At 38.4% G+C, this 25,088-nt stretch overlaps 1 protein-coding gene across 2 annotated transcripts in view; it reads right to left on the bottom strand.

The window, feature by feature from the left end:
- NR6A1 (nuclear receptor subfamily 6 group A member 1) overlaps positions 1 to 25,088 on the bottom strand; it is a 162,015-nt gene that overhangs the window by 102,922 nt on the left and 34,005 nt on the right. For both annotated transcript variants that reach the window (XM_067541589.1, XM_067541590.1), the window contains exon 3: positions 22,398 to 22,457. In XM_067541589.1, the coding sequence (XP_067397690.1) occupies positions 22,398 to 22,457 (60 nt within the window). The remainder of the gene's footprint in view (positions 1 to 22,397; positions 22,458 to 25,088) is intronic.

Here is a 25,088-nt window from a genome sequence, read left to right as displayed (position 1 = left end):
ATCTTCCCTCAATTGTTATGATCCAGCTGCCAAAGTGATTTCTTTTTGTAAGGAAAGGTACAACCTATTCCACTAATTACATTGATTCTTGCAGTAGAGATTTAGAACAGGAACAATGGTTACATTTTCTCCAGCCTGTAGAAAAACAGTTTTTGGAGCATAGAGATTGAGGGATTAGTGCCTGGAGACCTATTGATGGGAAAACCTTGCACTCTGCAAAACCTCCCTATGTCTCCTGAAACCACTTTTCCAGATGCATGGCTTGCCATTTACAGTTCCTTGAGATGTCATAGCATGCTAAGGCACTATATAATCATAATATTGTATTGTTACCAAGAGGTCGAGGGTCTACTGGTCTTCTCAAAATTAATCTACGATTAAAAATGTCGTACATCAAAGAACAAGCCCTGTATATTTGACTGGAGCTGCACATGCCCCCCCACATTAATCTCAGCAGCACTGTCCTTTATTGCTAAAAACGTTTATCAAATACTTCCTTCAGTTGATGCCTACTTGTCTGAACCCATTTGTCAAGGCTCTGTTTTTGGAAATATTCATGTTTCTGCTGGAAATGAAAAGCAGTAGTTCATCTTGTTCAGCTAGATGTTAGCCATAAAGTTTTACCTGGCTGGAAAGAGCGGGGGGTTCAAATGGAGCCACTTACTTTCAAGTAGAGCCTTGCCATGACCCTGAGGTGTCAAATTGCAAGAGCGTCTGGATTAGATCCTCCGTGGATTGTTTATTTCTCAAATAGAATGTCTTGATTTCACCTTCTTCCTATCATGTTCCCCAGAGCAATCTGATTGAGCAACGTTAAAAGAAGCGTTCACACTACTGGGAATGAATAGAACTCCCATTCATTAAGGAGAAGATGGGAAATCTATCCCATTTTGAATGTGGCATTTATAGACTTGAATCAACAGCAATACAGTTTTACTTTGAGGAACAAAATTTGACTGATAGAGGCTTAAATTACCCTTTTTCATTGGAGATCATGTGATCCAGAAGCGTACCTCAGCTAGTACTCATTGCTAGGGAAAATAAACTATTACTGGGCTTATAAGTGTGCACAAGGCAAGTCATTCCATTTCAGGCTTTTAATTATATAATTTGATCTTACAATAACCCTTTTATTTCTCCCAGCCCCAACCCAACCCCATAAAAATATGCAATTGTAATAGGGTACTTAAAAAAGGAAAAATGTTAAACTGTAGTCTCTGGCAGACAGATGGTGTTGAAATTAAACACTGTGGAACCTTGGCAGCTGCACTATGCACTCTTATAAATTCTCACATCATTACTCTGGAGGGAACCCTGTACAGAGTTGGCATGTGGCCTGTATGTCATGGATAGGGATTTTCTTGCTTTTGAAGGTGACCAGAAAACACCATGGAGAGGGGAAATAAGGACTGCAGCTCATTCCACTTCCCATTTTGCACAAAGAGTATCATATTGCCATTTATTAACCATACATTAATACTACACAGAGATAAAAAAGGCCTATTCTGCAAAGCCGAAGAATTTTTTTTTTTTAAAAGATTTGTTAAGTATGCTTTTTTGAAAAATATTGTCTTGTAGAAAAAAAAGCAATTTTATGGCACATTTGATGTATACAATTCACTTAACGTATTACAACTTTGAAAACCCAAGACTGAAAAACTACTTAGCCTCATGCCCATGAAGGAACACTAATAATTTTACACATTAATATATTTCAAGCATACAATCACTACCAAAACTAAGCAATGCTGCTATATACTAACTATAATGAATAGATATTGTGTTGTATTAGGCTGTCATCTCTCTGTATTCAGATAAATACATTTTCCTGATGCTACTGGAACAAACCTTTACACATTAAGTTAGTTAGCGGTGAATCAAAACATTTTACCTGCCAAGACCCAAGTTCAAAGTTTGTTTCTCCAGCAAGAGTGGATGACATTAACAGCAAGACAGAAGTGCTGTGTTCTTTACAGCACTTTAGCAAGGTCGCCACTTAAGAGGGAAAAAGAAGAACTTTTGACTCTTGGCAACTAAGTGAATAGAGGAACTGACTTAACTATTTGATTTCACAGTATATTTACTTGTAATCTTGAAAGCTTCACACATATGTTCCACTATCCTTTTGTGATTTTATGGTTTGAGGATTTGTTTCATATTTTTTAAAAAACCAAAGGTCAATTACAAAGCAGCTGAAGGACTATTTACCCTTCTTTGTCAAATAACAAAAGTACAGTATCAGTTTCAAATGTGTGCATTTTTTGCAACGTTCTTGTGAATGTCTCTCTCCTCTTAGGAGGTGCTTGGAATCAAGATTCATAACTTAAGGCCAGAAGGGAACCATTATGTTCATCTATAGTCTGACTTCCTACTTAACAGACCATAGGACATTCCTGAATGGTTTTCTGTCTGAATTAGAACATGCCTTTTAGAAAAAAAATCAAACCTTGATTTTAAAATTCCTAGTGTTGGAAAATCCACAACACTTGATAACTTGTTCCAATGGTTAATTACACTCACTGTTACAAATTTGTGAGCATTTCCATTCTGAATTTGTCTAGTTTCACCTTCCAGCCTTTGGATCTTCTTATGCCTTTATTGGTAGAGGATGAGAATCTACCTGACAATCTTTCCCATACTGGCACTTACAGACTGATCAGGCCACCCTTTAACCTTCTCTTTGTTAAGCTTAATACATTGGGCTCCTTGAGTCTTTCATTATAAGGCATGTTTGCCGAACCTTAGTCATTCTGCTGGCTCTTCTCTGAACCCTCTCCAATTTTTCAACATCCTTCTGAAATGTGTTCAGTTCTAGTGTCTACAAGTGGTTGCACAAGTGCAAATTCAGAGGTAAAGTCACCTCTTTACTCCTACTCCATATTCCCATTTACATATGCAAGCATCTGATTAGCCCTTTTGCTCACAGCATCCCACTGGGAGCTTAAGTTCAGTTAATTTAACCATCATGACCTTCCCCCCCTCCCCCAAGTCTTTTTCAGAGTCATGGCTTCTCAGAACAGAGTTCCCCATTCTGTAAGTATGGTCTTCATTCTTTGTTCCTATATATGACTATATCTGGCCACTTTGAAACATTGTCTACTTGCATCCAGCTTACCAAATTATCCAGATGGTTCAGAATCTGTGACCTGTCCTCTTCATTATTTACTGCTCTCCCAATCTTTGAGTCAGCCAACTTAATCGGTAATAGTTTTACATTTTCTCTCAGGTCATTGATGAAAATGTTAAACTGCAAACGGGCCAAGAACCAACACCAATAGAAACAAACACTCTCAATGATTCTCCATTTATGGTTACACTGAGAGCTATCAGTTAGCCAGTTTTTAAATCCATTTAATATTGGGTCTTGGAGCAGCGAAGCTGCAGCAGTGCGTGCTTCAGTACAGGCTAGCCCCCCTGATGAACTACCCTGAGTTCTGGATGGGCTTGCACAGCCCACGCTGAAGCGCATGCTGCCATAGAGCCACTAGTCCAGTAGCCAAGCTATACTGAAGATCGCTCAAGTATGTCAACGCAAGCTGCAATCACACCAAGACTGCAGTACAGACCTATCCTAACGTTAGTCGTTGCTGTTTTATATCCTCATGAGTTACTTTTGGCATGGAAATATTAGTCATCATATAATAGGATATCATCCTGTTTTCCCAAACATAAAACAAATATTTTTGATGCACTGCATATACATCCATATGCAATGCCTAGGATAAACATTTTGTTAATTACAGTTGGCATAGAAAAGGCACCTTTATAGACTACCACAATTAAAGCTATTTGTAGGTCAGAGTCTCAAACAAGATAAACATTTGCTTTCATATGGCATTTCCATAACAGACAAACTTGGCTCTAATGAGATGAATATACTAGTCTGAGCTGATTTCCACATGGTTGGATTACACACCACTCAAACAGCAAAGAAGCAGAAGATACAGGCTGCCTTCACAAAAGGAAGAGGAAGGGAAATGGGAATTAATTTTAATCTTAAATTCAAACGGAAAATGCAAAGCTGTTTCTTGAATTAGGTGTGAAGCTTGTCAATTTGAATATATTTCTAACTTGCGTACAGCCATTTAAGAAAAACCCAACTGATTGCTCACGTCGTTGTTAGTATGTTCATTTCTATCGCCTATCAGCTTCTGAATAACTTCAAAATCCCTTCATTTAATCTCCACTCCTGTCATTACTTGCTGCTGGCTCACACCCATTAAAAACACACCAAATGAGCCTTTCTGCACAGACAGATGCAAGTTGTATTTTTTCCTCCACAGACCACAGGCAAAATACATACAGACTGACCATTTTCACAATGGTGCAGAGGATAGCTATGAAGTGCTTGTCCAACCCACACCTTTCAGCCTTACTGCCATGGCGTCTTCTATCCTAAAACACAGTACTGTACTTTTCATAAGAGATTCCACTAGGGAACAATGTAATCAGGGAGGCCCAGGTCCTCCATGGTATTTAGGTGCTTCATACTGCAGTTATTCCAATTGGTTAAATAGTGGTTAAATACCTTTGAGGGTCTGTGCCTCAGTGTCTCATTTTCATAACCAACAAGAGCACGCGGAAAGTGGGCCCGCCCTTTCCTCTGTTTTATGAGATCAGCAGTTCAGAAGAGGCTTGGAATTTCAGACAAGTTAATCTTTCTTGTATGGCAAAAAAGATAGCCTCTCATTCCTCTCCCTACCTCACTGACAAGGATAAAAAGAATGACTGTGTTTAAAGTTCAGAACTGGGAATCAGGAAATTCATGTTTTATTCTGACATTGATTCACTGTGTGACTTTGTGGCAAATCACAAACTTCATTCCTAATTTGTTTTTTGGCATTTTTTTTTAAATGTAGCTTGGAAAACCAAACAAAAACGTTTACGCCTACCTACAACTGTCCTCTGAAGTATCTGCGGGCTATTCATGCATGTCCAATAAATTATTTCTAGAGGAATCCTCGTATTTCTCCTGACCTTAAATCTTAACTAGGGAGATTGGCATGTCCCTAGCCAACGGTTGTCCCGTAGCATTCTTCCAGCAAATCATCTGCTTAAGATCACATTTTAGTCCAGTGCGCTTTAAAGAAAGCAGCTCAGAAGTTAAGTGTTTGGGACATACTTTTTGATGCCTATGTAAGCAGAGCATTTTCTCATAAAAATATCTTATACTTTCAAGGAATTATGCTGGTATCACTAAAGCAGAAATGTAATCAGTAGGCTCTGTCATTGTCAGTTTTTTTCTAAGCATCCTGCTGAGTAGCAATGTGCTTTGGCTATCCAGAAAGTTTGCATAGGTAGTTTCATATTCAATAGTAAATAAATGCCTTAATTTTTCCTGCCTTGCTCTCTTCCCCTTCCTCCCTATCTAAATTATTCTGCTAAAAACTATTAGAGATTCTGCAGGTCTGTTTGAAGCAGCCAGAAATGGCAAGGCATGTGTTGAGGCCAAGATCTGTTACAATCACTGGGCTAGCTTCATGAAGGAACATAACATTTTAAAAGTTGCAACTTCTCTAAGGTGATTTGGCACATCAGCAGAAAACCAGGAGGAATGCTTAGGTTTGACAATAATTGTTTCAAGTACAAATTGAACTTTTAAGGTTAGAAAATACTCCTATCTGTTATGCTATCCTATCCTTTCTGATCTGCAAACAAGTCTCCTGAATTCTTATTGCACTGAATCCATTAGCTACTAACAGCTTCCTCCTGATCTCTAAAAGGGTGTATCTGATGTGTATTTCTTAATCTTTTAAAAAAATTGCAGTCACCTTAACAGTTAGAGCAAAAGAATCCCAAGTAGTAAGTGAATGTGCCTCATACGATAGGTGTGATCCTGTAACTGGAGCTTTATGAGATAAATTCATTTAGTGCCAATAAATGCCTATAACATGCCTGTGTTACTTATAGCACCTAGGGTTTGTTTTTTTCTTTTAACCTATTTGCTTCACAGTGGAGACATTTCTTTCAAGTAAGTACAGCAATTACCAAAGTCTACTAATGTCCATACAAATTGTATATGGCACCTCTGTCCATTACAAAAATTATTGGAAAACAAAAAAGTACAGCATGCACTTTTTTGTCATGTTAATTTTTTATACTTTATTTCTTCAAACATGTCAGAGGCATTTGAGAACTAACTCCAGGACCAGGTTGAGGCTTGAAAAGCAAACTTATCTGCGCTTTAAAAAAATCCTGAGGAATTTAATAGTTTAATCACTTTTTTTTTAAACACACTGGTATGGCATATAGTTTCCTTTGGTTATTTTTGAATCAAACTCCACAAAAATATTCATTTTCAGGTTGAGAATGAGCAAAATAAACCTCTGTCTAAAGGGGCATTTTTTATCATTCATTGCCTGAAAAGAGTGACTTACAAGTATCTTCTGAACCATAACTATGTCACAGTGCTACAAAATACACTGGCCAATGCTAAACCTATAAAAGCAAAATTCAAATTTATCAAGCTTAAAACAATGCTATTAAGTTTAACACAAACTAAGCTAACACACCTTAGAAAAATCTTCAGTCCCAGAGATTCCATGACTTTCCAGGAATCAACTTTTATTTTAAAAAAATGGAAACTTATGAATAAAATGGAAGTTTAAAAGCAGTGTTCATCTATAGTTGCTTGCTGTAAAGATAATACATGCATCAATTAGAACACACTAAATAGTACCTTAAAGTATAAATAACAGATATAGTCAAAAACCTTTTCCTGTTGAAGAGCTAAGATTAATAAAAAAACACCACTTGCATGAGTGGCTTAGGTCCATTTGCTTCAAGAGATACAGAATGAAATATATATACTGTATTTCACTTGGATTCACAAATGAACTCCAAAGACAGTCCTTTGACTCTTGAAACCATTGTGCAGGTGATGAGGGAAATTAGCTGCTCAATGTGCCTCGAAGTTACAAAGATGGTTATTTCAAGTAAAACATCTTTAGTACAGCTCACAAAACATTGTTAAAGATTCTCTTCACATTGAAATCAGTCTTCCCTCAAAACAGTTTTATTTCTAAAAGAATTCCCACATAGAAAATTGTTACGTTTGAAGATTGTCACTAATACATTTTTATATATAAATGTGAACTGCAATTTCTAGCTCTCTCAATTTTAGCTAATAAAATTAAATCAAGATGCATGGAAGATGCATTTAAAATCCCACATGAAAATAAGCTGTTTTCTTGATGCATGCTTTTTTCCCCACAATATCTTTTTGTTACATTTACTTTCTCTCCCCCTCCCCCCCCCCCAACCTCCCTAATTTGATATCTAAGTGCCTCCCTAAAACAGAACTTTATATAAGTAAAAATTATCTGGCATCAGTAGCCTTTGTGCTGGGCACGTAGCCAAAACCAGCAAGTTGCTTTGCCAGACATGCAAGAAATCTGACTGCCAAATACTGTAAATTCATTCATATTTTATGAAAGATTCACCTGCAATGACCATTCGAATCACTTACTAACAGCGCAGAGTTGCTGACTGATAGCTAGCATCCATCAATAGATGGAACCCTTGCAATGTAAGGTACTGCAGTCAGGAAGAGCTTAGCATCTTACACTTTGCAGGTAAGGTCACTGGAGTACAATCGTCACAGGATAACCTGCTGCCAGAGGAAAACATTCATTTTCAAAGCTGGTGATAACAAGATTTTATTGTGATGGCTATTTTTATTAGACAATGTCTGATGTAGGTTTAAATCATTTTGCTGATGGGTGCCCCTGCAAAAGAGGGAAAGTCATTGGTTGAACCAAACAAATCTGTTCTTTGAGCTAGAGGGTAGTTTATCCAGTATGGTACCAATAAGAGAATACTCCACTTTTAGAAAAGCCAGCTGACAACCAGCTGAAGGCTTTGGGGGCTTTAATTTTACAGCGAATAATGGCACAGAACAGATTCCAGTTAGTAGCACACACAACAGCAATATTTTCTCAGAGTGTCTATAGGATACATTTTACACACACAAAAGTACTCTGTGAAAGTAGGAACAGAACCGCCTAGCTAACAGTTGATTATGCTACATGTTACTGCACCCTCATCAGAATTCTTCTAGTATAAATAAGAGGTTACCTCTTGTGAGGGAAGAGATCAGGGTAACTGAATCAGAACAAAAACAAACATGAATGTCTCTGTCACAGATAAATGACATACCTTTAAGAAATGCCCATAAAATGATAAAAGGGTCTTAAATTTCTTTTTTCCTCTCCTTTTATCCAGAGTTCCACATTCTTTACCTTGAATGACCAACCAATGTTTCCCAGCATGTGTGTATTTTTGGAAAAGAGTATATTTTTAATGAACCCCACTCTCTGTAGACGCTATTGCAATGAGACACCATCTTCAAAAATTCCCATTGTGCCTTAAGTCAGACATAGGGGCTCTGCTTCAGTAGTAATCCCTTAATTACCTTTCAGTCTTACTATTATATTGTATTACCTTTCCAAAAAATTAGAAAAAAAATTGGAGATAGGTGTTTACTAAATGCAAGCAGTAAGAACACTCAAAAATGTAGCCAGTTAAATATCAACAGCCAGCAGATCGCCAGCACTGGTTGGCTTTAATGCATTAAATGTGAGAGATTCTGCAACAGGCTACAAGGGAAACATCCTCAGAGTTTAAGGTGTACAGTCTCAAACCTTAGGAGGGTGTCACTAGTCTGAAGTCATGGATCAGAGAAAGTCATACAGCCCTGGATCCAGTCCTGCACTACCACTCACTCATGCTGGCTACTCATGCAGACGGCCTAAGATGCTCATGTAGGAGGCTCAGGCAGCAGTTGTCCAGCTCAAGCTTCTCTTTACTGCCCCCAGGTAATTAACTCAGTAAAGAGTGCACAGATAACTATACCACAAAGCCACCAATGAAGAAGTCTCCAACTCCAGAAAAGAATATAGGGAAGGCAAGTCATCAATGGAATACAAAGCAGAGAAACAAAAACAAACAAAGGAGATGAGACAAAGAAAGAAGAGACAGAAAAAGAAAAATGGAAGGAGGAGAGATCTCTGCTAAGGCAACAGTGTAAGAAGATATGCAATTAAGAGTACTAAAGGGTTCAGAAGCCACTCTGAGAACAGGAATAGGAAAAGAGTGTCAAGGACAAAACACAGAATAAAGGAATTCTATCTAGATGTTTACAACATGCTTATCTCAGTAGCATCCAAGAGCACCCTCTGGAGATTAGATAAAGTAGCACAGCAGCTCCATCTCTCCCCACTCCACCCCACCACAAAAGTTTGTTACAAGATTTTGGTTGTTTCTGCTTTTTCTAAACATGAGAAAGGTCTGGGGAAAAAGACAGATTTTACATTTTGATCTAAAAGAACCAGAGACCCAGCACAGTTGCAAAGATTACTTTGTTACTATGAACCTTATTCTTGTCCCTGACAGTTCCATTGTTTCCGATGAGTCTAGTTTTTGTGATGGATTTTCATCTCTGACTATATTTATCAAAACTTAGGTCCAGCTCACAGAGGACTTTGAATTTTATCCTATGAGAGACAGGGGGCTAGTATAGCATCCAGAGCAAAGAAATAAAATGTAGGTTGTTAAAATGTACAGTAAATACCATTGAAATTCAGACCACCAAAAGGTACAGGAAGACATTGTGCCCTCCATGCACAGGATATTCAGGTAGAATCTTTTTAAAAAAAACAGTCATTTGGGCCACAGTAAATGCCCTTCACTAAAAATAAAGACAAAAAGTTTTAAATTTATAATATTCTTATTTGACTATTAACCTTTTTCTTGTGTGTATTTTTTAATCACAGCACAGTGAGTTTAGGTAAAGCAACTGATTTCTTTCCAAACCAGAGCCTTGACTAATATGCTGGGACCAACACAGTTACAACACTGCATACAACAATTTAAGCAACTGGCAGAGATTGCTTCCAGCTGGCTTACATAGTCTGAAAGAGTTAGGATAATTAGGCAGATGGAGGAATGTGGCAATTTAGGGAGAATTTAAACAAATCCTTTTGCAGCTAAAAGCTGAATAAAAATGTATATGTAATTCATTTACTCTAAATCATGAACTTTCCAGGCAGAAATTTTCATATATTCATCCAAAAACGTAAAGGTATACCAACAACTTTGGAAGGGGGGTGGGGGGAAGAGATATCACTTCTCTCTGAAAGTTTTTTTGTTTTGTTTTTTAAACCAGCAATACCCAAGAACCCAAGGTTAACATTATTTTTCTCCTTTTCAGATTGTTTACTTTGGGTGGGGCTTCCAAAAACCTTCAGTATTGACCTAACTCTGCTCCCACTGGGGTCAATGGTAAGACATCCATTAATTCTTGCTTTCGTTGAAGTCCAACGTGGAGCACTTTTGGAAATCCCACCCTGTGTGTAAGTCAATCTCAGTTTCATTGATGGCTAATTGGTTTTCCGCTCTCTCATGCTAGTATGGCTATAGCACTCATGTGGAACTCTAAAAGAGTTCACCCTGCCCACTTCTTCAGGTCCTACAAGAAGGTATTTATCAGTAACAGAAGCAAGAAAACTGAAACCAAAGATGTAGCAGGCAACAGACTGGCAAACACACAGAAGGGAAGGATGGGGCTAGGCTCATTTTGTGGTGTTGATTCACATCTGCCCAAAAAACACTTCCAAATATCAACAAGGAAGCAGAAAAGCCTTTACACATTTTTAAAAAATTTAAGAAATTCTAGTTGACAGCATCCTTTGAACTGGAGCTAATATGAATCATTTCAGTGTAAAGTCCTGCTTCTCACCATTATTAAGCAACTGTGGAGCAGAGTGATCAGTTTCTCGCCATTTCATGTTATTTGTAGTAGCACCTATAGACAAACAAGAATTGGTATTGGTGTGTTCTAAAGAGCTCTCAATCCGGCCCTCCACAACCACTGATGACTGTGTATTTTAAAGGGACAGGACAGAGAAAGTTCTCCAAAAGACCTGAGACAGGTGTGTGTGCATGCATATCCTTTCAATGAAAAATTAAGAATTTTTTTCCCCATCCTCAGTGTGGTTTATAGATTTTTTTTAAAAAGATGAATGAACTTTAAGGAGAAGCCTAAAATACATCAAGTACTTCCCTATTTAAATATTTAGACTTCTTAATTGGATAAGAAAAGACATTTGTTTACTGTACAGTTACAAATGGGAACATTCAAAGCCATTTTAAGCAGTAGTCTAAGTCATCTTTGTATAAAGAACTGCAGTCTTACATGCCTATAATAGTTCCATTTCAGAATTAAAATACTGCTATTTAAGACCTTGCAACAAAGAATGTGGAGCCCTCAGCAGTGTTTCCACTGCTGGCCCATGGAAAACAGATGCATGGAAACTATGTAGAGCGTATGTATGCGTGTAGCAGCCTTCAGATAGCTTCAGTGAACATTCAACGCTGTCGGTGAGTTTGAGAATTAGAAAAAACCATCGACCGTTGACTGTACCTTGAGGTTTATCACAGACACACTGCTAAATGGAAAACTTGAACCTTCATATATCACATTTGGTTGCTGTTAACAGGTCATGATTTATACATTCTACATTGCGAATGAAGACTAGTTGAGCTCCCTAATCCCCAAAGCCTAAAAGAATCTTTGTGTATAAAAAAGGATGTCTTCTGTTTTAAACATTAAACAGATATGATTTTGTGGGTTGTTTTTGTTTAAAAAAAAACAAAAACACATTAAGCAGGATTTCAACAAAAGAAAATGAGTGAAAATAGAAAGTTTTGCACAGTTGACACAGAAACAATAATGTGTCCACAACTCAATAATAAAATTTGGAAACTAATTTGAGAATGTTGTGTTAAAAGAAATCTGCTGCAAACTAGTTCGGAATGGAAACCTACTTCCCATTTGGGCTGGCAACTTGAGATTTACTGGAAAAGCTTTGGAATGTCATTTAATTTGCTCTTGTGAACCTGCTTCCCCTAATCCTCACCAACTGCTCACCAGGAGTATTAACCAAGAATACTGAATTCCCTATTGCTGAACCCAGCTGTTCCCCCATCTCACACTGTCACAGGACAAATGGATGGGGAAGAAAGTTCAGCTCCTTTCATGGAATAGCTAAATGTAAAACCACCTCAGTAAACATAACCAGACACAAGGCACTCTGTCCACCCTGCTTGGAATATCAGATATAGCACTGTACCCACAATATGTTTTAAAAGGAGAGACAGACAGACAGACCGGGGGAGGAGGGGTTAATTTTGCAAGAATTATGGAATCCAATAAAAAGATTACTTAGTTAAGCTAAAAACTAAATACTTATTGCAACAATCTTAAAATAAATCCAATGTGCCTAGCATTGCAGGCTGTGCCTGGCAGAACTTTGCAACTGAAGATCCAACAAAATTAAACTGAATCTGTTACTGCCCCTCTCCCCTTTTTAAACAAAACTAGGTTATAAAACTGAACTAGGCTAGGAATTATGGAGCAAATTCTGAAGAATGTCTGTCTTTACTTCTGAATATTCTAAAAGAGCAGAGGTCCTATAATATGTATAAATTTCCTCTCAATATGTGGTCAAATAATACACAGCATCCTCTCAACAAATGAACGCTTCTTGGCACCAAGGGAGTTTTTGGCTATCATGGTGATAAGACAGATTCATATTCTTTATTTCTTTAGGTATGTTTTAGAAAATGTGCTTTATTCCAAAATTCTGTCTCTTTACCAGAAAAGAGAATTTTTCAGGAAAAGCATCGTCATCATGTGCCTTTCCCAAGAATGCATCACAATACTTTCATGAGGAAATTAAGCATGACTGCACAGCCCTTTCCAGAAACATATTAGCCATTCCCCTTTCATTTGTTTAAAAGGGGCCAACTGGCCTGTATCTGATAATTAAGGCCAGATCTACACAAAGCTTTTTTGGTGTATTAGTGTCAGATAATGGTGTGATTTTTATGACATTTCTCTACTAGCAAAGCCCTAGCGTAGACAGTTATAGCAGCAAAAGAAGTGCTTTTGCCATTATAGCTCAGGATAACTGGAATAAGCTATGCCAACAAATGCACTTTTGCCAATATAAGGTGCATCTACATTCGGACAGTTTGCTGAACATCTATATTAGCAAGTATTTCTAGTACAGACGAGGCTTAAAAAAGAATCTTTAGCTAGCTGGCCAGAATCTGGCCTTCTGAAATGACTAGTCTGAAAAGGAAAACTGAGAACTCTGTAGAGAGCAGTGGGCATATATAAATGCAGCTGTGATCACCCAAGATTTTCTATATAAAAAAGTGAAGACAACGGGTGAGATTTTAAAAAATGCTTAAATTCCTTATGAGCACACCTCATTTAAAGTCAACGAGATTTATGCGCCTGAATCATGCAGGCATTTTTGAAAATTTCATCCTATGTTCTTGAATGCAACAGAACACACACTTGAGAGACTTTATCTAATTTTTCAAGCCTTAGAAGAATTCAAAGGCTATGCAGAACAGAGTCTAAGACAGTATTCACTGCAATAAAGATCTGTGGCACAAAAATAAAATGGTTGTGCACAACAAATCTTCCATTATCCACACAAGGGTAAGCCATTTCTTCATTTTGGATAGACTTTAGAACTAGTCAGTCTATTCTACTATTTCCTCCATCCCTATATACTTTGCACACTGTACCAAGGTAATAAGATCATTATGGGAATAATATTCATGTGTTCTGGAAGATTGAAGAGACAAGGTAAGTGAGGTAATATCTTTTACTGGACCAATTTCTGTTGGTGGAAGGGACAAGCTTTTGAGCTTCAGATCTGGGGACGGTAACCAGACTGTCTGAGTTGGGACTGATGTTTTGTGTATTACTCAATGCAAAAGGGACTGGACTGTGTCTGAAGATACACCACTGCACAGCTCAAGCATCTAATGGCTGCAATCAACATTCATTGCTGTCGGTGGGTTTTCGTTTGTATCAACTCACTGATCAATGAATGCAAACTGCGGACCAGATAGCTAAGAGAAGTGTTTTGTGCCAAGAAAAGATGGCTCAATTTCTGTTCGAAAAGGACTACAGTTTGGATTGCTGTATTTTTAAAGCTGTGTCTAGTGGGAACAGCACAGGATGGATCAGGACTCCTGTTTCTGCCACTGGTTCAGTGTGGAACATCAGGGTAAGTCACTTAAGCTTCATCTGCTTCTCTGCGTGATATTTACCATTTATCTGCCCAGGAAGTTGTAAGGTTTAATGTTTATAAAAAACCATGCTCTGAAATGTCCCTAGCCTCTGTTTACCAAAAGTTGGGAATGGACGACAGGGGCTGGATCAGTGGTGATAACCTGTTCTGTTAATTCCCTCTGAAGCCCCTGGCACTGGCCACTGTCAGAAGATAGGATACTGGGCTAGATAAATCATTGGTCTAACGCAATATGGCCATTCTAAACTCAGATTTATCAATGAAAGAAGCCACTGTAACCCTTGCAGGGAGCAGACCCCATAACTGGACATAAGTATGTTTATTTGGAAGTATGGACCATTTTGTTTGAAACCCTTTAGACATGCATTTTCATGCAGCGTTGCAAGAAACAGGCTCCTCTCTAGTTTATTTCATGCCTTTTGCTGAAGTGCATAAAAAAAAAAAAAAAAAAACCTTTCGGCCTCTAACATGCCAGATTCCAGACTTCAGCCTGCACACAAAGGCAGACACTTCTATCACGATCCTTCTCACAAGCAGACTGAACTGAAGCAGTTCTCCAATCAGCTGCAATCATCTTCAAGCAACATGTTTGAATACCCCTCACCATACATACGAAACAAAGCATGCGGTATGGCCAAAATACACTGTTGCTCGTACAATTCTGTATATATATAGATTTCTCACTGACACACAGCATTCAAGTATAGTACATCTTGCACTGTATGCATGCTGCTGTGTGGTAAGAAAGGTGTTTTGAAGAGAAATGACACCTGTGTAAAGCAAATTATTGATAGAAAAGTAAAATGTAGGAATGGCTAATTGATAGGTGCTGCATGCCACACTAGAGCTTTTCATCTACTGTACCAAAAAAGGAATGTTCTACAGACTCAAGGCAAGGAGCAGACTGACAGTCGGGACTCCACTTTATAACATACGATTACAACAGGCGGTTTTTCAGGAGACGCAGTAATGAGAAAAATCCAGAATGTAATATTCAATTAAAAATGAAATGTATAAAAGCCTTACAAAAACTAAATTAGGCTCAAGACAAGAATACAGGTGGCTGCTTGTCATCACATTATTGCTTTGTAGCAACTCCCAAAAATGTATTTTCCCTCCCCATATACTGAGAAACTGAGTTGCAGTTACACTTTCTGCACCCCAAGGAGACTCTGTGAAATTGCTAGTGAATGCTCTGTGAATTCCAGCAGCTACAGGCTCTTCACAGCAAGACATTTCTTAATCACCACCTAGCAGAGCTGTAAGCCTGGCAACGAACAAACAATTTCCAACTGCAAAGGAACTTCAATTTCACCCCAGTGAATGACGTTTTAGTTATGTACACACATTGGTGGCCATACAGTAGATTGAGGAGACTGACAATTTAAGCCAGGGGTTCTCAAACTGGGGGTCGTGACCCCTCAAGGGGTCTCAAGGTTATTATGGGGGGGGGGGGGTCACAAGCTGTCAGCCCCCGTGCATGCCAGTAAGGGTGGCATGACATGGGGGTGGTCATCACATTTTTGTAGGGGGTCATCACAGCCTGAAATATTTTCAAAAGGGGTCCAAGCAAAAAAATGTGAGAACCCCCCGTTTTAAACCTCATTCAGAACTATAATCCTTGTGACAAGTGTGTTAGATCTGCAGACTTCCTGCTAGAAGAAAGCAATTTTTCAGTTAAGTTTTCCTATTTTCAGGAAAAGTCTACAGATCAATCACAATGGAAGGTCGAATAGCAGTGGGTCACTAGAGCGAGAAAAAAGGATGAATGGGCTAGACGTTTTAAAAACATACATTAATTTACTGGGTGAGCATAGTACGCAGAGCCCTCACTCCAATGTAAGAAACTGATGACGTCTACACACCCTTGAGTTCTAAAACTTACTAAAGATACGGAAACATCCACCCCACACACCTTTATGTTTTAAACGCTCATTCGGCCTGGAGGCTTCCATCGCTCTGAACCAATGAATACAAATGTTCAAGAGGAACGCAGTTTCTACCTTTAAATGCTACTGAAGTGTGCCACTTTATCAATCTAATAATCAGAGGCTTGGCAGCTTTAAAAAAAATGATTTATGACAGATGTTATAGGCCAACAAAGCTAGAGATTTTTTTTGAATTGGGTACTTTGCATTACATGTTGATTTTTAGAGCTCTCTTGACAGCAAGAGCATGCCAGAGGTAGGGGCAGTTTTTTGTTTGTTTTGTTCCACTGATTGCTTGGGGGCTTTTTAATTATATTTTATTTTTAATGGTGTTTTGCGTGTGGGCAGGAAAGTATGGAAGAAAAAAATTCTTGCAATTAGGTGTATTTGGGGAATGAAGGCTGTATTAATTCTTAGCACTATTTTGCTTTCATGAGAGGTGCAGGACTGCTGTTCCCCAACATTACCTTAGCCTCCAAAAACACTCCTTGCCAAATTTATTGCAACCAGGAGACAATTTTTAAAGATAAAAGAAATCTAAATGCATTTTTGACAAAAAATGCAAGAGTATACTTAATCAGGGGGGCATTTAATACAAGATTTAGGTCCCAAAAGGGAGATCTCATTGGTGTAGAGTTGAAAAGTAAGGCAGCTCCAAGAAATCTAATGTCTGGTTAAGACGACAATCATTTCCAGCTCAAGAGATGAGAAGTCTACCACTTGGATTTTAGAGCATCTGAGGTTTTGGCCCACACCGAGACTTTATTACAAGAACTCCAAACAAGATGCGTTCCTTTATCTTGATTGGATCCATCCATGCCAATGACTTAGCATTATGCCCCATCTACCGAACTGGTCCTTGAGAAAGTATTCCATAAATCGTGCATCTTCAAGAATGAAGATGATACAAACATCTGAACATCGTATTTAAATTGACACCTCTTAAATATCCTGTAGCTAGATTAATTACTCTGGGTTTGGTTGTGAAAGTTAATCTCTGAGAGCAGATACTTCTTGTGAGCTTGGTTTAACTGAGTGGTGGTTGCCTCCTGGATTGGATACGAGAGAACCAGGATCTCTGGACAATACAGGGACACTCCAGCTCATTTCTGCCTTTTACTTTTTATTTAATTATCCTGGAGAACATTATGAACAAGAAAAAGTCGTTCTTTTGGCCATGGGAGAACGTGCATTATTATAGTTACAGCCTATTAATCTCCATCTGGAATAAAACTTTCCTACTTTTGCTGAATCATGGATACAAATAGGTCCACTGATCCCTGGAGGGAGGGATGACAGATGAAAAAGACAGAGCCTGAACCTCCAGCTGAAAACCCTAGTATGTACCCTCCACTACCCTTTACCTGCTTATCCACTTGCTACAATGTTTATTACCTATTTATTTTCAATGCTTGAGAATTACAGAAGATTCTCCCTCCCCTTCTGTCCTTCATCCAGGAAGACAGAATATTAGATACTCAGAGTGTGGTTTCATAGCATTTAAGCCCTGCCCTCCAAAACACTACCTGCACTATAGGGTTGAACATCTCATGGCAGAATACCAAGATCCAGAATCCTTAGAGCTGTACCACCAGAACCACCAGTCTAGGTAGGGTCATGTACCGTGGAGAGTGTTGATGAGACACAGAGAACAAACAGTTGCTGCAAATTGGACATTCTTCAACAAATAGGTCTTGCCAACTCATACATGAAGTCCAAGTTTACTTCTGGATGAGAAAACATTTTTGTGCTGAGACAAAGTTCAGGATCGATCAAACCTACAAACTACTTGTATTGCTATATGAGTCAAACCTGGACCCTCTAATAGTCAGACTTGGAATGGCTAGAGACATGCAGTCAGCATAAGATCCTGAGCATGAAGTGGTCTGACTGAGAAAAGTCAATCTCACAAGGATCTGGCTTCTTTCAATCACTCATTACATTGAAAAGCAGCATTGTGTGCTTCAGCTGTGTCACCAGAATGGACAAAAACATCTGAGCACACTGTGCTCTCAAGCTCTCTATGAATGCGCAAAGGGGTGCATGCCCTGACCCCACCTCTGGGGCTGCCCCAGAAATGTGTGAATTCACAAGATTGAGCCAGATCTGGGAACTTCGCTATATGATGCCTGGTGTGACAACCACCATGGTCATTCCGGCTGGTGCAACTGTCTTCAGTAGATTCTGCATGTTTGATGATAATATGGTTGAGGATCTGGTACCTCTTCTTGTTGATTAAGGCCACTATGATCATGGGTACATCTTGGCTTATCAGCACTGGAGTTATAAGCTTTTAGAACATAGCTGATTGCACTCTGATCTTGGTCAGTTGCTATTGTGTTGGAAGTCTGTTCTTTCATTAAGCTTGAATGAAATCTTTACTTGAATGGGCTGGAATTCCAAGGGGGTATTGAATCTGGGCTCACAATAAAGGTAGTCAAATCATGATGGCCCTGTATTAAAAAAGAAACATTTCCTGCACAACTCAGGCCACAGAACCTCACCCACCCACTCCTGTAATAGACCCCTAACCTAAGACTGAGTTACTGAAGTTCTCAAATAATGGTTTAAAGACTTCAAGTACAGAGGATCTACTAGAGAATCCACCAGCAAGTTACCCATGTCCCATGCTGCAGAGGAAGGCAAAAAAACCCCAGAGCCTCTGCCAATCTGCCCTGGGGAAAAATATCTTCCCGACCCCAAATATGACGATCAGCTAAACCCTGAGCATGTGGGCAAGAGTCACCAGCCAGACACCCAGAAAGAATTCTCTGTAGTAACTCAGAACCCGTCCCATTTAACATCCCATCACAGGCCACTAGTAATCAAAGATCAATTGCCAAATTAGGCTGTCCCATCATCCATCCCCTCCATAACCTTATCAAGCTCAGTCTTAAAGCCAGGTAGGTTTTTTGCCCCCACTATTCCCCTTGGAAGGCTGTTCCAGAACTTCACTCCTTGCTACTGACAGACTGATATGGCTGGTTGTTCAGTGTGGCCATTGACAGCCTGGCTTTACTGGGAAAATGCCGCATGGTCAAAGACTTTACCATCCAGCCAGTGAAAACAGAGCATAATACTCTGTAGTTGTTCATGTTACCGTTTTATTTACTAGAACATGAATGACCATCCTGAAATGGACTGGAGTGCCTCCTGTGTTTACTTTTCCATAATTTTGTATCAAGGATAGCTAGTTTACAGATTGTCTGTTTACAGGATTAGAACTAGGTGAAATCTAGTCACCTGGTAACACATTACTATAGGACACAGCACTTGTCTTATCTGCGATCTGTTAAATTGCTTGAACCTGAAGGTCCTGCAATCTTTAGAATCATTTGTCTAAACATGGATGACCAGACTTTCACAATCCTCTCCGCACCCCGCAAAAGAATCCTGACCATTTTGTCCTTTCATATCTCAAACACGAGTCAAAACCCTGTACCACACCCACTTCTCAAACCAAAAACCACACTTTTCTTTTAAAAAGGTTTTAAGATCCTTGAAAGGGTCTATTTCTCAGGCAGCAGAATGGAAGGCATTGATCTTTTTAAAGGTACATAATGTACTTGCTTTGGGCTGGAGTTTCTTTAAAACAAAATACTTCCCAAAGAGACAGAAAACTAGAAAGTACTGCTGAATTGTTTTAACAAATTCTTTTAAAATGCTTGTCACAGTATTTGGAATATTGAGCTCTGACCCTGAAAAGACTCATGCATGTGATTTATTTTACACACACAAATATCCTCATTGAACTCAATGGGACTGCTCAGGTGTAAAGATAAGCACAGACTGAACTCTGCAGAATTGGAGTTTTAAAGGGTCTTCTTTCCCCAAGCATTGGACACTGAAGGGCCCTACTAATGTAATGCAATCATTTCCATTTTGGCACCATAGTACAGCTAGCAATTCCAGTGAAACACCCTATTTTCAAAGATTTGTAACTTGGTATAAAAACTTCAGCATGATTTTACCAAAAGCAATCTGCCAGGTCTCAGCTGGGGATTAGGCATATTTTCACATATTTGAAAATTCTAGAAGTGCAAAAAATGACAGAAGATTCCTAGATTTAGATCCAGTTTTTGCCCTAGCGCAATTAAAAACACACCTTTTTATAGAACATTTGGAGGATCTACGTTGAAAATATGGCTGTTCCCTTTACACATTTTCAAATGACATTTTAAGCGATGTTGACCTACAGTGAAATGAGGACAGCACACACACTTGTGCTTTCCATGAGGAAACAACACTCAGTGTATAGCCGGGGTTGCCAGACTTACTGACCTCCACCTCCCCCAAAATCTCCCTCCCCACTGGGCAGAACTCTCTAGTCCCACCACCCCGCTGCAGGGCAGAAGATCTGAGTGCCACACACCCAGGTTGGTAGGTTGGGGAGGGAGGAACGATGACGGCACAGAGGGGTCTGCGAGCCGCACTTTAACCAAAAGAGTAGCATGGAGCTCACAAGCGATGGTTGGCCATTCCTGGTGTATAGTGACAGTTCTACTCTACCTTAGTGGGAGTACAGAAAAGGTGCAGTTCCAACACAACACAAAATATATTTATCTCAACTGCAAAGATGTGTCAGTAAAAATAATTTAGTCAATGACATTGATTAAAACAAAAATCTTGAGCAAATGCCTAATAAGCCAGGAGAGTCACAGCAAAATGGTGGTCCAATTCACTGGCACAATAAGCTGCAAAAAGCTTAGATTAAAGTGGGATCTCTGCAGCCCTTAAATAAAAGTTTTGGATGCATAAACAAGTATCTGAGAATTGAGAGTTTTATCTTATGCATTCATATAATTCTGAAAGTCCTGAAAGTATTTGGTGAAGAGGCAGCAAAGTAAGAAGCCTTCCCCATTTGGGAAGAACAGATGACTATCAAATGTTGACAAGCCTATTTCCATAATACATGATGCAAAAAATGAGAAAACTATAGTTCAATTATTAAGCAGCCTTACCTTGAGCACTCAGCAAATATATCCAGATGCTAGGACATAATACAAAATTATAACATTTACCTTAATACCTTTTGTGTGTTAAGGAGATGTAAAACCAGTACATCTAAGTAACGCTGGGCAATAACAAAGATTTAATGTTAAACTATTGTTAAAATTATCATAGCTGATTTCCAAAAATATGCACATGCAATTAGTAAAACTACACATGCAAAACTGCCTGTTTGAATTTGTAAACAAATATCTAGATGCAAACTTCACTACTTGCACACAAAAATCTGATTTGTCCATGTAATCACTAATTATATAGACCAATTAAGCAAGAAATTGCATGTTTTTGAAAGTCAGGTCTTAGGAGCATATGTTAAATGCTCAAGCCACCAAATATAAATAAAATCCTCTCCAAATTACATCAGTACGTGAAAGGTTCTTCAAAGATTCAATGATCTCTAGGGTGCAAGCAAGTGCAATTCCTCAGCACGAGGTCAAAGAGACAGAGAATCTCTGGACTTTGAACCTCTGGGTTTATGTGGTTGCCCCTGAATGTTATTTGAACATTATCTTCTAAATAAACGGCTAGTTAATTGTTTACCTATTTTGACAATGCCACAGAGAGTTTCCAACAAATTGAATATAGCGCCTTAAAGCAGGAGAAATCTGTACTGAATTAATGCCTCTGCTTTAGAAGTAAGGGTTTATTTAGCATTTACACCTATAAACTCCTGTCTCTGATAAGGACTTGTTGCCACCTAGTGGATTACTTACATTTAGTTCTCAGATATATTAATTACCACTAGATGGAGACTAAAAATAAGACATTACAGTGAAGTAACTGGATTTTGAAAGTCCTAAAGCTAAGAGTTTTAAAGTAGCATAAAGGAGTTAAAATGCCCCAAATCCATTAAAACTTAATGGGATTGGGCATCAACTCCCTTCGGCTCCTTTGAAAATCCTGGCCTGCATGACTAGGAGAATGTCTACACAGGGAGGGTTCATTGGTATAGTTAAGCCAGTTACTGGTATAGTTAAACCAGCAAACCCTGAAGGATGGATGCAGTTATATTGGTATAGAAGTGCTTGTACCAGATCAAGTGAGTCTACACTAAGGTTTTTCCCAGCATAGCTATATCAGTAAAAAAAAAATTACGTACATAACTGACAATTTAGTACAGACCAGGTCTTTGGGCACTTTTGTGAGGTGAGGAAGAGAATCAGAAATCATCCTGAAAGTGGAATGCCCTGCTCCTTAAGTCAACAATATTTTTACTGCATTACTCTTCAAAACTTCTACATTGAAGTAATTTCATTTCCCTGGCAATCTCAAAACAAAAATGAATTTGTCAATGAAAAATAAATGCAATTTGGTCATGTGGGAAAAGAGAAAGAAAGGTACTTACTACCCACGGAGTTCATGGGAAGCACAGGAGAGGAGGAACTCATCTGTTCCACATCTGCAGCTAATAAGAAAAAGATTGTTTAGGCTCTTGCATTTCATTAAAATATAAATTGCAATATTTAATTTTGAAAGTTAAGATAAATTTATGTTTACATTCATATGCCCATGTCTTCCTCCCCACTTTCCATCATATATATTGCATATAAAAGCTAATTTCAATTTTGTTATATTTGAGAAAACAAAATTTCAGTATTAATTTTTTCCTCGCTTAAATCCCCCTAAAATTAACACAGATCTCCAAATTATTGAAACATTACATACATGTAGGCTGCCATATTGTGTATGCATGGAAGAGCATAAAAATATTGCTTTTTTAAGAATATTGTAACATTAACTTTGATATTTCCAGACTTTTGAGTGCTTATCTATGCAACCTGAACATTCTTATAATGTAGCTTTTTGGATAGAATTTCTTAGGTTCTTATTTTTAAAAGAAAAAAATCTTTACTCTGCAAGATTTCCCAGTGTTGCTGACTCACAACAAGCAGCTAAATTCCATAATCTGAACTACATATTTTATCACCACTGAAAGAGCATTGCAACCCCAAGTTTTCAGAAGTCATGAGTCACACCCCAAAAGTCATGACATTGGCTTAAAAATTATATTAAAAAATAATGTATTTGTGGGATTTTTTTTATTGCCTGTTTTTGAGCCTTTGCAGGGAAGCCACTATAACCCCTAAAATATGTGCAAGCATTTCTGGTTCAAAACTGAACCTTCGATATACATACTGAAATGTATGAAGGGAGACTGCACTTACCCTACTAACCCCAGACTGCAATCTCAAGCACACATCACTGCTATGCTCAGTTGTGCCTGGTTCATGTTTTCAAGCTTCTGTTTAAAGATCTAGAAACTTAGTCTCTCATTTGAAAAGACAGTATCACATCACAACAGGAGCTGGGTTTTTAATAAAAACACTAAGTATTACATAACTTATAAAATTCTGAGAAATGACAAAATTGCTGGAGCTGCTCCTATGAATTTCAGGACATCCTCAGGACTTAGGTTTGTCTTTCGGAAAACTAAAGAAGTTGACTTACATTTGGTAAGGTTTAGCAGCCACCCTAACTATTTCACACCCTCAGTACGCCACACATGCATGAACAATCTTAACTGTACACTGAGCTTACTAAACATACCATGCAAAATGAACTACTACACATTTTGGGGGAGGGTCATATCTTAGTCACATGCAAACCAAATGTTGCCAGAATAATCAATTGTGGCTATTTTGATACAAATTTAACTTTCTACCCCCATACTTTCTATTGCAGAAGTAATCAAAGAAAGCTCAAAAATTCTTTCACAAAGAGAAAAGTATTTCCCTCTCTTTACTAATAACTAGACAACTGAGACAGTTTTACTCCAAGTGTGAAAAAACTGCTTTTGGGCTCAGGCTAAGACTGGAAAATTTCAGCAAATTATGAGCATCTGGAAAGAGGTTGGGTGAAAACAGTTATACAACCGTATGTACTATAGTAGCCAATGCCACTCTCCCTATAATATCCATACATCTACAAATACACATTTAGTTTGTCAGTGTATTTTTAAAAGTTTATTCTGCATACATTATATAGCAACAAGAACGTTACCTTTACTGTATTTACTTAAGTCATTTTATTCATATATCACCAATGTATCAGGAGACACTAGCACTCCAGTTAGAATTTTTATTTAAGCAATTTGATTTTATCCTCCATTCCCTTTAAGAAATTTCTATCTTCCATGCCCATATGCGCTATTTTTTCCAGATCCTCTTGTTAAAGCATTCATTTCTCTAGTCAGATAAGAGGCATTCATAAACGATCACATAATTGTCTCTCAAAACAACTATCTTTTCATCAGTTTGCAGAAAATTCCTAAACTCTAGGCTCCATCAGCTTTAAATTCTAAATATTAACCTCTGAAATGAGTCAGTACTAGAAATGGCAGAAGGGGTCAAGAAGATGAGATCCAAACAGGGTCTGGAGCACCTTTAAAAGGATCCTTATCAGGAGAGAAATCCTCTTCAAAACATTGCATAATGCAGGGGCCCTCCCACAAGATCTGATCAGCAGTAGCTGCACTAGAAGCAGTCTCCCTTCTAGCACAAGGAAGCCCCGAGCCTGTATCAGATATAGAAAAAAATATTATCCAGTTGGGAAAGGAAGCTACTTCTTACACTATGCTGGGAAAGAGGATCCAAGGCTAGAGATGGGTCTGTCTCCAGACAGGAGCCCTAACTTTGGGGAAGTTTGCATCTAGGAAGGACTCATCTACCAGGAATAGGTTCAATCGTTGCCCTAGATCAGACACAGCCTTCTATTCTCAACTGACTATCCACAAGAATTTGCTTTTGACAAGTCAGTCCAGAATTCTCAGGCAGTGTGTCATGTTTCTTTTTCTCCCCGATAAAAATACTTCCTATATTTTACCTTTTCTTTATGGTCTGGTTATATAGTTTTGTGACTCTACTTTTGTAGGGTTATCACTTGAATTTGTATCTTCCTCACAACCCCATCATCTCCGAAAGACAGCAAGCAGGAGAATCTCAAGATTACCAGTTTTGTTGCTAGCAGATTATGTTTCCATATCTATGCTTATGACCAAAAACAATACAGTAATGCAATATTACATTCCTAAACCATG

Source organism: Emydura macquarii, unplaced genomic scaffold (genome assembly GCF_026122565.2).
Source record: "Emydura macquarii macquarii isolate MOO-44397 ecotype Brisbane River unplaced genomic scaffold, CSIRO-AGI_Emac_v2 contig_691, whole genome shotgun sequence".
Taxonomy (NCBI): Eukaryota; Metazoa; Chordata; order Testudines; family Chelidae; genus Emydura; species Emydura macquarii.
Note: the sequence above shows the minus strand (reverse complement) of the source record. Positions and strands in the feature narration are given on the sequence as shown.